The sequence below is a fragment of the Urocampus carinirostris genome, chromosome 7 (genome assembly GCF_059441175.1).
Source record: "Urocampus carinirostris isolate Australia breed hairy pipefish chromosome 7, RoL_Ucar_1.0, whole genome shotgun sequence".
NCBI classification, from domain to species: domain Eukaryota; kingdom Metazoa; phylum Chordata; class Actinopteri; order Syngnathiformes; family Syngnathidae; genus Urocampus; species Urocampus carinirostris.
Genome location: NC_142355.1, coordinates 29,497,284 through 29,513,221, shown reverse-complemented (window position 1 = coordinate 29,513,221; position 15,938 = coordinate 29,497,284). Strand labels below are relative to the sequence as shown.

General features: G+C 39.6%; 1 protein-coding gene and 1 long non-coding RNA gene across 2 annotated transcripts in view; one reads left to right on the top strand and one right to left on the bottom strand.

The window, feature by feature from the left end:
- insc (INSC spindle orientation adaptor protein) overlaps nucleotides 1–15,938 on the bottom strand; it is a 46,027-nt gene that overhangs the window by 11,798 nt on the left and 18,291 nt on the right. Inside the window, exons 3-7 of the mRNA XM_088340500.1 lie at nucleotides 11,876–12,251; nucleotides 11,750–11,802; nucleotides 11,062–11,185; nucleotides 10,868–10,981; nucleotides 2,756–2,881 (exon numbers count right to left, since the gene is read on the bottom strand). Coding sequence (XP_088196626.1) covers nucleotides 2,756–2,881; nucleotides 10,868–10,981; nucleotides 11,062–11,185; nucleotides 11,750–11,802; nucleotides 11,876–12,251 — 793 coding nt within the window. The remainder of the gene's footprint in view (nucleotides 1–2,755; nucleotides 2,882–10,867; nucleotides 10,982–11,061; nucleotides 11,186–11,749; nucleotides 11,803–11,875; nucleotides 12,252–15,938) is intronic.
- LOC148362910 (uncharacterized) overlaps nucleotides 6,535–15,938 on the top strand; it is a 38,445-nt gene continuing 29,041 nt past the window's right edge. The window contains exons 1-2 of the long non-coding RNA XR_015850917.1: nucleotides 6,535–6,745; nucleotides 11,890–12,150. This is a non-coding gene — a long non-coding RNA (uncharacterized LOC148362910). The remainder of the gene's footprint in view (nucleotides 6,746–11,889; nucleotides 12,151–15,938) is intronic.

The following is a 15,938-nucleotide window of genomic DNA, read 5'->3' as shown; positions in this document are numbered from 1 at the left end:
GGAAATTAAATTAATTGTTTTGTTTATTTTTTATTTTTTTTACAAGTGCACAGTTTATAACACAATGAGAAATTAAATCTTAGTGAAGGGAAAAAACCCTCAATATTCCAAATATACACCCCTGAAACATTATCGTTATTTAATTGTAACAGCACGGCGGCGCAGTGGTTAGCGCTTGTGCGGCACAGTTCATGTCATGGGAACCTCCTGCGTGGGTTCAAATCCAGCTCCAGACTTCCTGTGCGGAGTTTGTATGTTCTCCCCGTGCTTGCGTGGGTTTCCTCCGGGCACTCCGGTTTCCTCCCACATTCCAAAAAAAAACATGCATTTCAGGTGAATTGGCCGGTCCAAATTGTCCCTAGGTGTGAATGAGCGAGTGAGTTGTCTGTCCCCGTGTGCCCTGCAATTGGCTGGCAACCAGTTCAGGGTGTCCCCTGCCCACTGCCCGAAGATGGCTGGGATGGGCTCCAGCCCCCCCGCGACCCTACTGAGGATAAGCGGTACGGCTAATGAGATGAGATGGGAATTGTAACCGTTTAAAAGATCCCCAGCCCTCTAGCTAAGGCACACTTTTTATGTCATTCATTTACTAGTCCGACTCCTGTGAGAGTGGCCCCTGAGCTAAAATGGGATTGACACTCCTGGATTATAAGAATGAACAGGACAATCAAGTGTGACCATTATAGATTTCCACAATTCCCAATTTTCGAAAAATAAGCAAAACTGATGGCTAAGAGACACCAGAGCTGACTTTCTGTCAATCATCCCCTCCGCTCCCAAATTATGTTAGCCACCCATCTCCATGTTTGTGATCACATAAAGTCCCATCAGGGGAGTAAAGCAGCGTATCGGCTTATAAACAGCACCTGCAAAGCACCGGCGCCCTCCGCCGCGACAGTTGCGTTTGTCGAGGCTGAGCGGACGCGACTGACGGACGCTCCTTCGGGGATGCCTCGTTTTTCAGCAAAATACTTGCCGTGCATGAAAGATTCCTTTTCTTTGCTCCCGTCCTAGGTTTTACTTTTTTAAATGCTCAGGTATGAGCAGCTGATTTTAATGTTTTATGAAAATTATGAGTGTTAATAACACAGTTAGGGCTTTACGATTATGGGGAAACATTTATAACAAACCCGCTTTAAAGTTTAATTTTTGGGTTTCACTGTGTTCTGATGACAAAGACAATTATCTCTAAACCCAGTGATCATTTAAATTTGTTAAAGGTGGTGTCAGTAACTTCAATACATTCTACCTGCTGTAGCCACCTTCTGGCTTAAATCATCATTGCAGCCACTGTCAGGCTGCTTGTATGGCGCATGCACGTACGTGTCGCTTAGACACGCTTGAATAATCTCTTCTTTTATCATCTTTTAAGGGGTTTGGATTGGCATTCGGACTGTATTTGAAACAGTCCTTTTCTTACTTTCACCATTTCTATCCTGAAATAAAAGAAAACTGCAAGCATGCACATGAAATCACTCTTTCCCCCATCCCCCGCCTCCTTTCCTCTCGCCTAATGCACTCCGTGGCTGGAACACCTATGATAAAATTAAGATAAAAGCAGACAGGCATGATAGAAAAATAAATATAAAAAGGCTCTTTGAACTCAGCTGGGCATTGTTAACACATACTCAATACAATAATTTAAAATATTTTAAAGATACCTCAAACTATACCTCACCATTTAATGGGAAAAAGGATGAGCCTGATGGTTGCACGATGCATGCATTTCTTTTCAAGCCATCGTACCGGCACTTGGACCTTATGTACGGCACCACCATCAACAGTATTTTCAACTGGTGGGTCGCGGACCTATTTTTAGTGGGTCGATAGTGAGAGCCTTAAAGTACTACAACGAGTGTATTTATTTATAGCTTTGGTTTAGTGAGTTGGTTAGTTACAGGGTTCGTAAACCTTTTTCCTGGCCAGATTCAAACCCTTTTTAAGACTTTCAAAGCCAATTTCCCCCAAAAAGAACAACAAATTAAGAAATCTGGTGTGAACTTTGTATTTTGCCGAGCCACAAATATAGCTCCAATTTTTACATATACCGTTTTTAACCTTGCATGTGCATTTACCAAGACATATCATTTTTAGATCTAGAGTAAGTCCCAAATATGTTTGTGGATCTGAACAATAACAATAAATATCTTTAAATGAATCTCTCCCCATTTAGGTGTTGGGTAAATATGACAGTAATGTGGCTTACATTTGGAGTTGCAGGAAGCTCCTCTTATTACAATTTATCAATGGGAATGGCTACCTTAATATTTTGCATGGCCCATAAGAATTGTCCAAAATTAATACGTTATCCTTGCACTACACATTTCTTAGTGGGGATGTAGCATGCACCTGTCCTCTTGGGCGCGATCCTTAGGGGGCGATGACCTTTAAAAGGACAATGTCATGCAAACAAAGGCCAGCTGCCCTTAAGAAATGCAATGGTAAAGCAAAGCCAATAGAGAGCAGTGACTGCATCATTTTTAAGCAGATTTGTTGAGAAACATGGCAACAACTTCAAGCATTTACCCCAAATTCAAGCACTTAGCAATTATTTAAAACACACTATTAAAATTTAAGCATTTTTAAGGATTTCAAGCACCCATTGAAACTCTGTGGTTAGTTGGTTAGTTAGTTAGTAAGCCAGTGTAAAGTGCTTCAGTCATATTTTTTTCCTGGCTTTAGACGGGTGATATGGTGCATTCAGGGTTCTTTCACAATTCAAGATTACAGAGCAAGAGCAGGAGTGCTTGGGTACCTTGTCGAGCTGCTTAATGCCCTCCTCCACGCAGCAGATGGAGGCAACTGTCCTAAGAGCGTGAGCGTAGAGGCATTGGAAGCGGTCCTGTCGGCAGATCTTGAACAGTGACACCACCGCTCCTTCCTACGTGACATTCGGGAAAGCTTAATTGATATTCGAGCAGCAAGTACGATAATGTTGATAATCTATGAATAGGTTGATTATTTTTCGATTAAACGATGAATCGGATTTTTAAAAAACGCATATTTATTTCCTCCTGTTTATTCAAATATTTACGTTTTGGACGGCTAGAATAGTAGTGCACAAAACAATAGAATATTATATTTAAATAAAACAATAAAAAAGTGGCTGTCAAATAACTTAATACAATAAACAAAAATACTAACAAATGTATGCTATACACACGAAAATATGGACGATACGGTACTCTTTTCCAACCACTTTATCCAGAGATCTTATTACATTAGGACTCATTATTTATACAAAACAAAACCAAAGAAAGAGCTATAAATGTGATTTAACGTCTAGCAATTGTTTTTTACACGAAAAAAATAAAAAAAATATAAACCTACTTTTCAAAATGTTGTCAAGAAATTTGTTTTTTGGGGTTGAATCTTTGAATATGATAAACGTTCGCAATGTGCAAATGTTACATCATATTCTTAAGGATCTGCTCCTTGCGTTGAGTTAAACATCCATCCATCCATTATCTGCACCGCTTATCCTCAGTGGGGTCGCGGGGGTGCTGGAGCCCATCCCAGCTATCTTTAGGCAGTGGGCAGGGGACAACCTGAACTGGTTTCCAGCCAGTCGCGGGATACACTGAGACAAACAACTTACTCAATCATTAACCCCTAGGGACAATTTGGACCCGTCAATTAACCTGACATGCATGTTTTGGGAATGTGGGAGAAAACTGGAGTGCCTGGAGGAAACCCATGCAAGCACATGGAGAACATGCAAACTCCACACAGAAAAGTTCGATTTCATGACCTCAGAACTGTGCCGCACATGCACTAACCATTGCGCTGCTGTGCTGCCAATTCATATCAAAATAATTACAAGACCACGAAAATGTCTTGCTTTTCAAATATCACTATTTCGGTTTCACATTTCATACAGCTTAAATAAGAGAACAGATTTTTAGGATAATATTGAAATTTACCAACCAGTGCTTTTGATATTAAAATGTATGTACATGTTGAATTTAGCTTTATAAATAAGCTATTTAGTCCCTGACCATGTAGGAGGTAAAAATTGTAAAAGAAATTGAAAAATTCCTTGTCCAAACATATACCATAAATTAATATACAGTATAAATAGTTTATTATTATTTTGGTAGTCATTTAGTATGATTAAAATATTAATTGCGCATAAAATTCAATGTTTTACATTATACAACAGGACTCCATAAAAAACACTAACCAAAGGTGTAGGGTATTCAAACAAAGTCCTTTAAAATTGCATATTTGTTTTTGTTTCCCAGATTGAGCAAACATACTGACTGATCTTCCCCCAGACCGTCCAATCATCCGAACAGGAGAGCGGTCGCAGGTCAGTGTGGAGGGCAGAATGATTGGCCACTCCACCGTGTGAACAGAACACGACCGCTATAATGGGCTTATTAGGATAATGCCCGTCCTTCCAACAGGTAATTTGATCTATTTGCACACGGATGACGACCTAAAATTGATTTTGCATACAACTGACAGATTTTTTTCCCAGATTCTCATCATCTTATCAATGTTGTTCACTCATGAAATATGCAGTTTGTCTCCAACAAGACTTGATTTTTGTTGTCAATGATTGGTCATCCTCAGACCTTTTGTTGACGTGAATGTAGAGCATTAGCTTACCCCTTTTTATTATAGGCCTTCATTATGCAATAAATTTGGCCATATTGGCTCCATGTCCATTTTACTAAGGTGTAATCACAGAGCATTGTTGGACAAAAATTGGCCCGGACAGAAAACAAAACAGGAAAACATTGCAACTTTAAAAGAGACGCTTATGAAAGTAATGCAATTTGGAATAATAGTATAAATGGATTCAGGATTGCTGAGGAGGGTTTTGTGTGTGTGTGTGTGTGTGTGTGTGTGTGTAAACTAATTTTAGCTAGGTCTTTAAGAAGCTGCTTCCCGATTCATAAGAATGCGAGGAGCTTCACCTACATGACAATTTTGCTTTTTCACACATTGTTGAGCCACTTTGCCTCTTTTTCCAGAGATTTCATCCAGACATGATCACGCACATGGCTAAAAATGCCTCGCGTGCATTTGCACCATTGGGACAATGTGGCGTGTAATTCTGTAATTTGCACTTGACTGGGCACAAAGAAGATCAACAGTTACACAAATTCATGTTTTATTTATAGTGTACTTATTAATAATAGACATTATTTGAATTTAATCTTAAAGGACTGCTGAGAACTGTATTAAGATTTATTTAAGGATATTGGTGAAAATTGCTGTACAGTGAGACCTCGCTAGAATGTGATTCACTGCTTTGCATCCTGCATTGTGTTCTGTATTCAGATTAGCTAAACAGTCAGTTCACATTGATGATTAAAATAAATATTTAACAGCGCAGGAGTTATTTGTGAAAAATGTACTTTTATTTGTTGAAAGGACAGTGTGTAATATTTATTGCTTAGTGGTGGTACAAACAAACTTCGTTCAGTTAAAAATACAACATTAATTGGAATAACAGGCAGAAATACATATATTATCATACAACTGATATTTTCCATAAATGATCACAGGTCGAGAAATGTTTATTTCTTTTACAGAGCAGAATCCGTACCTAGTAGCCTCTGCCACGTTTGTCTGGCATCTTGCTTATTTGGCACTGGTTTTTGTTCACATTAGACGGTACAGTGCCATCTGGTGGTCAAATATAGCACAATGGATCTTAAAACAAATGCTTGAGCTCGGAAAAAAAGGGTTGGGATTTGGTTTCAACGTATAATACAGTATTTCAATGGTATAATAATTGTTAAAAAAATAAAGGTTTCTACATCACAGATTTTGCCTATCCTGGGTTATTTTAAGGAACGTAACCCTCACAGGAAACACGTGTCCACTGCAATACATTTTAATTCAATCAGTTTCTTTTTTCGGTTTTATGTTTTGGACTAATGTACAAACTGCTAAATGTGACAACATTAAAGTATTAGAGGTATAAATTAAACTACAATGATTACTACTGTATATCGCATGTTTGATGATGAAAACAGTACTATTAGCCATTTATTTGTTTTAGGGGTTGTAATTCAGTGGTACATATCTAAAATGATGTATTTTGAATTAAAAGTTTGAGACACATCCACCCTGTTATTCCATTTATAATAACAATATTGATAAACGACGAAAAAACAATATAGAAAAACTATGTGTATCAAATGCATGCACCAGGAGAAACCTTGTACAAAATATATTATTCATAAATGCCTGCCTACTTTGTTATTGCACCAATGAAAATTAAACTGTGCTCACTTGTGAATGTCCCAATATTTCAGATAAGTTGCTTTTACCGTGTTCATTACTCCACAAAGGCCATTCTCTTGATTGGATTGTGCTAGGCTACTTCCTCTATTATGGTTAATGCCGAGGCGCTTAGCCAATCAGATTTCAGCAATGGGTTGCTAGGGTGTATTTTGCTTTTGGCCATAAGATTGGCAGATATGATGGCGGGGTAACTAATGACGTCACCACCTCTGTTTTGATTGGCTAGAAGGCCTAATGCAACAATTAACTACTTGCTAACAGTTAGTTACACTAAGCTTGTTGACTGAACGTTTTTTAAACCCGAATGTCTGATTCTGTGGTTATATATATTTTTGACAAGGTCTAAATTATTTTATTCAAACCTTTAGAAGTGAATTTAAAAAACTAATCACTACTTTTGGGGGACTGGGCTGTCAAAATCGGCCTTGCCAGCTATAAGGTGCATTTTGAGGAAGGGGCCTGCTATGAATCTTAATTCTCAGTGAGTACAAACGTTTGATTTTTACAAAATGGTGCAACACATTTACGTAATTATTTTGTCTTGTAGCGTATATGACATAACAAGATCTTTGGTAAACAAAAGTACAATAATTGTAACATTTTTATCAGCCAATAAAACAAAGGTAAGCATTGTTTATGTGTGAAAAATTGAGAAAAAAATGTATTATGTTTTTTGGACAATCCGACGGTGGGACAATCCGTCGGTAGGAAAATCCATTAGTAGGACAATTAGATAGATGGTTGGTAGGATGATTGACTGTATAATAGTTATTTGTCAGTAAGATAATTAAATAGTTGGTTGGTAGAAAAATTTGTTTGTAAAATAATTGAATGGATGGTTTGTAGGAGAGAAGGATCATTTGTCAGTAATAAAATCTAATAGTTAGGTTAGTTAAATGGGAAGATAATTGGATGGGATGATAATTTGTTGGTTGGTAGTATAGTTGGTAAATTGGTTATTGCAGTAGGTAACGTGTCAGTCTTGTACTCTGAAGGTCATGAGTTTAACTCTCATGCGAAGCATTGAGTTCTTAAGTTTTTGTAAGAAATACCCAAAAAATTTATTGTGTTTTTTGCTATTTCCACAGGAGTAATGGCTTTGTTGGTGCAATAGGTAACAGTGTTCTCGTTTGCCCGCGTCCCTGGGTCCTAGACGCATCATTTGTGCTGTGGACGCGTAGTCTCAAATCAACGTGCGTCCCCGGGACGCAACTTTTTTGCCACAAAATTGTCATTGATACCCGATTAATTTTTTTTAAACAAAGATTTACTGCACTCCAAACTTTTCGTCAGGCATATCCGCCATCGTTGTTTTGGTCTCGCGATTCGAGTTTTCGTCTGCACGCCGATCTCGGCCAACAAGATCTCGTCGCTTCGAGATTACGTAATTGTTGTGGTGCTGGTCGTCGAGCGAAGGTTAAGTCCGTCTTTTTTTAGAGAAGCGGCGTTTTTTGGCTCAACTCATTAAAGAGAGCCAGCTCTCAAGCGGCTCACTTGTTTTGATGATTGATATTACGAATTATGTTGTATAAAGAAGTTAAGAAAAAAAAGGAAGTATAAAAAGAGAAAATGAAAAAAAGACAGGTTTGTGGTTATCCCTTTGATCGGTATATTACCAACAATAATTTGATGCAGAAAATGAATTAATATTTTGATGATTAAAACTGAATGAATATATAGATTTTTATTATATGTTTGTCACCGATTTACAATTTTAACCTCGATAACACTAAATTCTGGGGACCCATAGATCTCTGTTGGGACCCAAAGATTTTTGAGCATGCGAGTCCCCGGGACCCATCACTTTTCAGAGGTGAAATGAACACTGCCTTAGGTAGAGCGGTAATCTCATAATCAACACTCATGCGATGCATTGAGTTCTTAATAAAAAAAATTTAAGTCTTCCCCAATATATTGAGAAAAAAAATGTATTATGTTTTTGGACAATCCGCGGGGAGGACAATCTGTCGGTAGGAGAATCCGTCGGTAGGACAATTAGATAAATGGTTAGTAGGATGGTTGGACTGTGTAATAGTTGGATGGTAGGATAATTTGTCAGTAAGATAATTGAATAGTTGGTTGGTAGGACAGAAGGATAATTTGTCAGTAATAAAATTGAATAGTTGGTTAGTTGAATGGGAGGCTAGTTGGATGGGTGGATGATAAAATTAGTTTTATCTGGTTATATCAGTATCAGAAATATTTTATTAACACTCCACTTATTAAAACATGAATATTTTGTTTGTTTGTTTGTACATGATTCAATTGTTTGTTTGTAAATGATTCAAATTGAATCTTTTCTTCCGGCGCTGTCACGAATGGCAGCCACTCCAGCAGCTCCCGTGTTATTTTCGATTGTTCTCGATTGTTCTCAGCTCAGGGATGCTGCTGGAAATGTGAATTTCCCTTCGGGGATGAACAAAGTATCTATCTATCTATCTATCTATCTAGTTGGTTATCGCAGTACGTAGTGTGTCATTCTCGTAATTCAAAGGTTGTGAGTTCAGCTCTAATGTGAAGCATTGAGTTCTGAATTTAAGCTTGAGAAGAAAATAATTATGTTTTTTGCAAATTCTTTAGGAGCAAGTGCTACGTTGGTGCACTAGGTAGTGCGTCAATCTCAAAATCTGAAGGTCATGATTTCAATTCTCATGCAAGCAATGAGTTTTGATATCAGGTTTTGGGAGGTATTCCTGAAAAAATTGAGGAAAAATGTAATATGTTTTTTGGAATTTGCTTAGATGTAAAAGCTTAGTTGATGCAGTAGATCTCACAATCTGAAAGTCACGAGTTCAACTCTTATGCGAAGCATTGAATTCTCAGTTTTATTTTTTGTTATTACCAGAAATATTGAGAAAAATGAAACTTGTTATTGCAAAATTCAAAGGGGAAACCGTTCGTGGCGCAGTAGGTAAGGTGTCAATCTCACAGCCTGAAGGTCATGAGTTCAACTGTCATGCTAAGCATTGAGTTCTTAATATACATTTTTAGAAGTGGTCCCCCAAAAAATTGAGAAAAAAAATGTATTATGGTGTTTGCATTTTTTGTGCTAGTAACTAGCTTTGTTGGCGGAGTAGGTAGTCACGGGGTCATTTTTATACCTAACCTGCATAATAAAATAGGGATCTTTGTACATATTAAAACGTAACATTATTGACAGATTGAGCAGCGGAGAGAATGTTTTGCCAACGAAAATGAATAACACAATGCAAATCAGTAAGGTAGCGAGACCCTGAAAAGTGAACCACTTTATAGCGATGGTTCATTGGAGTCCAAATGTGAAACTAAGTTAACCACTGCTAATCTTTCCAATTGCTTATATTCACAAGAGTCTTCTGGAGTCAATGCCAGTTGACTTTAGGCAGTGGGCAGCAGATACCCATAACTAGTTGATAGCTACTCACCAGTAACATAATTCTCAGGTAAAACCTCTGTTTTTTATTAGTTCATTTCACCCTGAAATTTCTGGGTAGTTAAATACTGGTCTATTTAAATATAGAAAGCTTAGGAGAGCCATCTGTGAGCTATAGTCTGTTGAATGTGCACTTTGACTCATCAATTTATGTCGCACTGTTGCTCACTACTTTGTATTTAAACACAGTGTATCATCTCCAAGGACTTTTCAGCTCTCCTTTCCACCGTTTAAGTGGTATTGCATATAAACGGAGAAAGGAAAGAAAAAGAAGATAAGTACGCTCTTCACTGAAAAAGATGAGGAGCTTGGACACAAGCCAGACATTACGCACTAGGTTGTGTAATGTGTGTGTTTTCTGCGTGTACGTGTGAGGTGGTCCTACTTAATTTAGTGGTGGCCAATCATTAGCGGCTACTGGAAGAAAGCTTCCCACTCACAGCACTTCTGTAAGCTGAGGTGAATTGATAAGTAGACACAACCCAGCCACGTAATCAAAGTTCTGTCCCTCTGCTAATGGGAACTGACTGTATTGATCTTGCAATGCGTGTATGTGTGTATGTCCTGGAAGTGGCCAGCTAACTAATGGCCCAACTGATCTGCTTGCCTGATCTTGCAGTTAAACAGCCTCTTACATAAGGCCTGGTAAATGCAGATTGTTTAAGACACCAAACACGACAATAAACTTGACATTGACAATAAGGCTCTTTAAACATCTGGCCACGGTCAATAATGAGTTTCTGGTGCCAAACTAAAAGTAACTGGATGTAATATTCATACTGACCTGTGAGAGGCACCTCTGCTCCATAAGTGAACCAGACTAACAAATACAAAAAAAGAAATTAAGGTGTTCCCCTTGGCAAGTAAAACAACTTCGTATAGTTTTTGTGGAAAGACTTGGAGGCCATATATTTTGATCGCTAAGTTTAACAACGTGGCCTTTGGTTCCTGATTGGCTATCGTTTATTTTACATGTGGCAAAATCGAGTTTGGGGCTTTGATATCCTCAGCATTGACCACCCTCTTTATTGTGCATGTTGGTATTTTCCCAACCTGCTGATTTTGTAAATGTCAGCCAAATAAGAACATTTCCTGCCATCAATTATGTCAACAAACTTTTTAATTCTAAATAATTCCTGTTACAAGATGCAGACTTTAATTTCAAGTTAAGGCTATTTTATTCATCTTTACCTTGGCAATGATGCTGCAGAGCTGTGGTCCATCCTGGGTGAGGGACAACAGGTTGCTGATAGCGCTGCCGATGGTGTGGGGATTGTCTGAAGATTCTATCTGCTTGATCAGAATCTGTATGTAGATTTCATTAATTAATGGGAAAATCATAGACAAACTGTATTTGTTGGGTTTGAAGTGTAGATTGTACAAACCTGAATCTCATTGGCTAATGCCATGTCAATCATGGTGCTGAATGAATCACTGACATCAGTTAGGATTTCATGGATGGCATCCCTCATTGACTTCAGGAAGAACTCGTCCTCTGTGTTGAGGCACCTGTAAAAGTTGAAGATTAATATGCATGCCTACGGCAAAAATGAAAAAAAAAGTAATCATGTCATCGGTGGAGTTTATTAAAATCCTGGACAACTGAAAATATCTTTTTTTTCCAAATGTGATAGTTTTTTAGTTATATTTGCTGAAGGCAGCACGACAGATGGGTGGTTAGAGCGCAGCCCAGCTATGCAGAGGTTCAGCGTTCAAGTCCAGCTACCGCAACCTCCCCTTGTGGAGTTTGCATGTTCTGCTCGTGGGTTTCCTCCCACATTCCAAAAACATACATGTCAGGTTAATTGGCCGGTTCAAAATTGTCCCTAGGTGTGAATGAGCAAGTTAATGGTTTGTCTCTGTGTGCCCTGGCTGGCAACCGGTTGAGGGTCCCCCTAGCTGGAATGGGCACCCCTGCGACCCTCCTGAAGATAAGTGGTGCAGGATTCATATTCAGTCCTATTCGGACTGATTTGCTTGATGTTGTTGGGTGCTAGTTAACAGTTATCTACAAAAAACACCCACTATTTCTGTCATATAAGACATTAAACTATCTGGGATTTGATTCAGTACCTTTCTGTGATATTCGTCAGCTCCACGCACTTCTCCAGAAGAGACCTCTCATACTGCAATCAAAGGAAAGCCACCTGAATGATTGACCTGGCATGACCAGTTGCGTACTCACACAGCCTTCCTCACCTTCTGCATCTCAGGTGGTGTGTTTCGTGCTGCGCTGTACTCGTGCACCAGAGAGCGCACGTGGCAGTTTGCCCGAACTGCTGTACTGTGGACCCTCTGCCAGCGTCCCTTCTCCAACCGCTGAAACATCTTACCCAGCTCCGTGCTGACCACTAAGGCCCGGCGGAGCAGTGTCTGCAGGTTGTTACGTGCCACGTGGTCTCCTGCCGCACCTGCACCCGCCCCGGCCGACACCATCAGCTCAGCCTGCTGGGAATCTTCCTCCACCTCAATAGGTTTGGCCTGCAGCACGCACATACACTCCACCTCGGTCATATGCCGCAGGTCCTCCATCCAACGTTGCACCGAGTCGACCTGCAGGCACTGCATGCGACTGCTGCTGGTGGGACAAACACAGCGAGAGAGACGAATGACCCACATTTAGTAGAGTCAAAGTCAAACCACTCAAATCCCTTTTCTAGCCTTCCCATTAAGGTTCTTTCACAATTTCAGTAGTTTGCCTCCTAATCAAAGTAACTTTAAATAGGTTTCAGACTTACTCACATTCTGGTCCAAAGTATTAAGTATTTTATCCATCCATTCATCCATTATCTGCACCGCTTATCCTCAGTAGGGTCGCGGGGATTAAATATTTTAGTTCTCCCCAAAAAGAAATCGCTGCAGACTGTGTCATAGATTACATGCCATAGTTTATGCACAGAACATTGTTTTTCTTTTTTATAATGCACTTATGAACAAGTCTTATGAGATTGTTCACATGAGTGGCAGAGTGCTCCTTCATGGTAGCAACAATTAACTTTCTTATCCTGCCAGTGCTTGAGATTCTGGCAATAAATAAAAGAATAATGAATAAATTATTAAATGTACTCTAGACTGAAAAGCCAACACAATTTTTTTGCATATGTTGTAAAATGTTTCATACATTTTACTCTTAATTTCTTTAACAGGTTTGACACAGGTTTAACAGAGCAAGTGTTTTCCCATCCCCCCTGATAGTTTTGAATGTTATAGTTGTTCTCAAAGTATTTGTTGCATTGTTTAAACTGGTATGCAAACTGCCTGTGGCTTTTCCTGTGGTTGTACTTTCCTCAGATTGTGTTCATTGTTTGTCAAACGCCACTAAAATGTAAAAAATAGCTGGAGTAAAGCTGAGTATCATAGCTGGCCATGAAGTGGCCTTGGTAGGCAAACATGTCAATACTTGCCTAATGAACTGCAGCTTAAGAGGGCAATCTGAAGTCTGGGCACCTGGGGAGTCTTCCAAGAGGCCAGCTCCATGTCTTCAGCGTTTCTAAGTTTCGTCCCGGGCACAATTTACTGTTGTCTACGCTTAAGTTAGATGTAGAAGATCGTGACAGTGCTTGCACTAAACATTCATTTTCCACTGATAAACTGGACTCACAACGTTGGTCAGGCTTTGCCCTTCAGCTACTCAGAATGAAATCATTTAAAAAAAAATGTTTCATTTCCAGTAACAAACTCATCGGCAGCCTGTGTTTTGTGAAAGCAAATCAATGCAGGGTTTTGTTTGGGTCACGCTAACATCTCATTCGGCACAGTGCACGTCAAACGCACCCGTTCATTCACATCAACAAACCCACCTCATGGTGGTCCCTGAGCCAATCAGGCAGCTAAAAAAGGCTCAAAAAGGGAACTGTTATTTCCTTCAGTGGAACCACTGAGGTTGGCACAATCTGGAACTTAACCAATATTTATGCAAAGAAATACTGGCAAAGTTCTCTCCTCTGTGAACCGTACCTTTTCCAGGAATCAAGAAATAATCACTTTTAGGTAATTGCTCTAACTGTATGGCCAATATTCTCATAACTTGATGGATGAAATCATTTCCCCTCACCCTGAGTTCCTTCCACGAAGAAAAGAACGACAGTTTTGGAGCATGTCAGCAAAGCTCTGGATGAACGCAACGACGAGTGAGTCACAGTCAGACAGCTTGATGAGCACTCGTTGTTGTGGCCAACCAAGGGGAATGTGGAAAATTCACTCTCACTTTTGCATCATTTTACTCAATTAACCACTTAGTGACACCTAAAACAAGCTGGTTCAACCACCAAAGGAGCTATTTCCAAACCCTTTTCCACACATTACATAACATCACCGTTTAAGAATGAGCCAGGATGGATTTACTTGCCTCGCCATCCGTAAATGCTCAATAATGGGGATAATAATGCGTCTGTTTTCCAAAAGAGGGATGTGGTATGTATCAGATTGACAAACATGACAAATATTTCAGTGTTTACATCAGGAAGTCAGCCACTCGCTACCTTGAGCATTATTCAGTCATCCATTTTCAGAGTGACTGGTGTGGCTTAAAATAACATAGTTAACGGACAACGATAATCACTTTCAACCTAACTGAGCATGATAAGTTCATCTTTGATGTTTAAACATGGTATAATAAAACATTCTGACACATAGGTGACGTCTTTGACTTAAAGGTTTACAGATTTCTTTGTTAATTACAATAGATTTAATTATGAATTTATCTTTCTACCCTGGCCATATCCCTCGAGAGGGGTGACTGACAGCAAGACAAACACATACAAAAACAAAGAAAATAAAAAAGGGGAAAAAAAGCAAAAAACACAGACAAACATTTTTTTACCACGGCCAACCCAAGTGCCCAAACACCCAAACAAGTGAAGCACTTTGGCACACAAGTTTGTTTAGGCTTTCGTCCCTCCAGATGAAACAGGACACAATAAAGCGGCCATGTCACTCGGGTCAGGGTGACACAACACACTCTTCTGTTCAACAGCAGGGCCCGACAGCTTTCACTGGTTTACCCCTGCTGTATCATATAGGTGCCCTGCCCATCCCTTAGAGTGCGTCCAAACATGCCACTATCCTTTCACAACCCACACTGAAACGACCCAACCTTGATCCAGAAAACTTATGTAATTATAGACCTGTGTCAAACCTACCGTTTCTTTCTAAAATACTTGAAAAAGTAGTGGCACAGCAGCTGAATGATTTCATGTCTGAGAACAATCTCTTTGAATCAATGCATTTAGGATTCAGGGCTAACCACTCTACTGAGACAGCTCTGATTAAGGTAACCAATGATCTCCTACGGACAATGGACTCGGGCGCATCATCACTTTTGCTGCTGCTGGACCTTAGTGCTGCATTTGACACAGTGGACCATAATATCTTGCTAGAACTGTTGGAAAAATGGATTGGTCTCTCAGGAAACGTCCTATTATGGTTCAGATCCTACCTCTCAGATAGGACACACTGTGTTAAATATGGCGAATTGACATCTGAGCCATTTAGTGTTACTTGTGGTGTTCCGCAGGGTTCAGTGCTTGGCCCCCTTCTTTTCAGCATTTATATGCTTCCACTGGGTGATATTATTCGCAAGTATAATGTCAGTTTCCATTGCTACGCAGATGACACTCAACTCTATCTCCCGATGGCGGAATCTGCCACACTAAACTGTGGAAATTTGGAGGCCTGCCTCACCGAGATAAAAGAGTGGATGTCACTCAATTTCCTGCGTCTCAACTCTGAAAAGACTAAAATGTTAGTTATTGGTCCATCTAAGTCCCGTGACTTGTTCTCTAAAACCGCTGTGAACATGGACAATTGCCACATCACACAGAGCGACTCACTTAAAAATTTAGGTGTCATTTTCGACCCCGATCTATCCTTTCAAACACATGTGAAGAAAATTACTAGAACCGCTTTCTTCCATCTCCGTAACATTGCTAAAATTCGTCCTATACTTTCTCAGTCGGATGCGGAAATCATAATTCACGCGTTTGTTACCTCCCGTCTCGACTACTGTAATGCACTACTTTCCGGTCTTCTGATGACCAGACTCAAGAGTCTTCAGCTGGTACAAAATGCTGCAGCGAGGCTTTTAACAAGGACAAGAAAGTACGATCACATCACCCCAATTTTGGCTAACCTGCATTGGCTGCCTGTTAGCCTAAGATGCGATTTTAAGGTTCTCCTACTACTATACAAAATCATACATGGACTTTCCCCCTCGTATATTTCAGATCTGATCTCCCCCTATGTCCCGGCCCGAAGCCTTCGT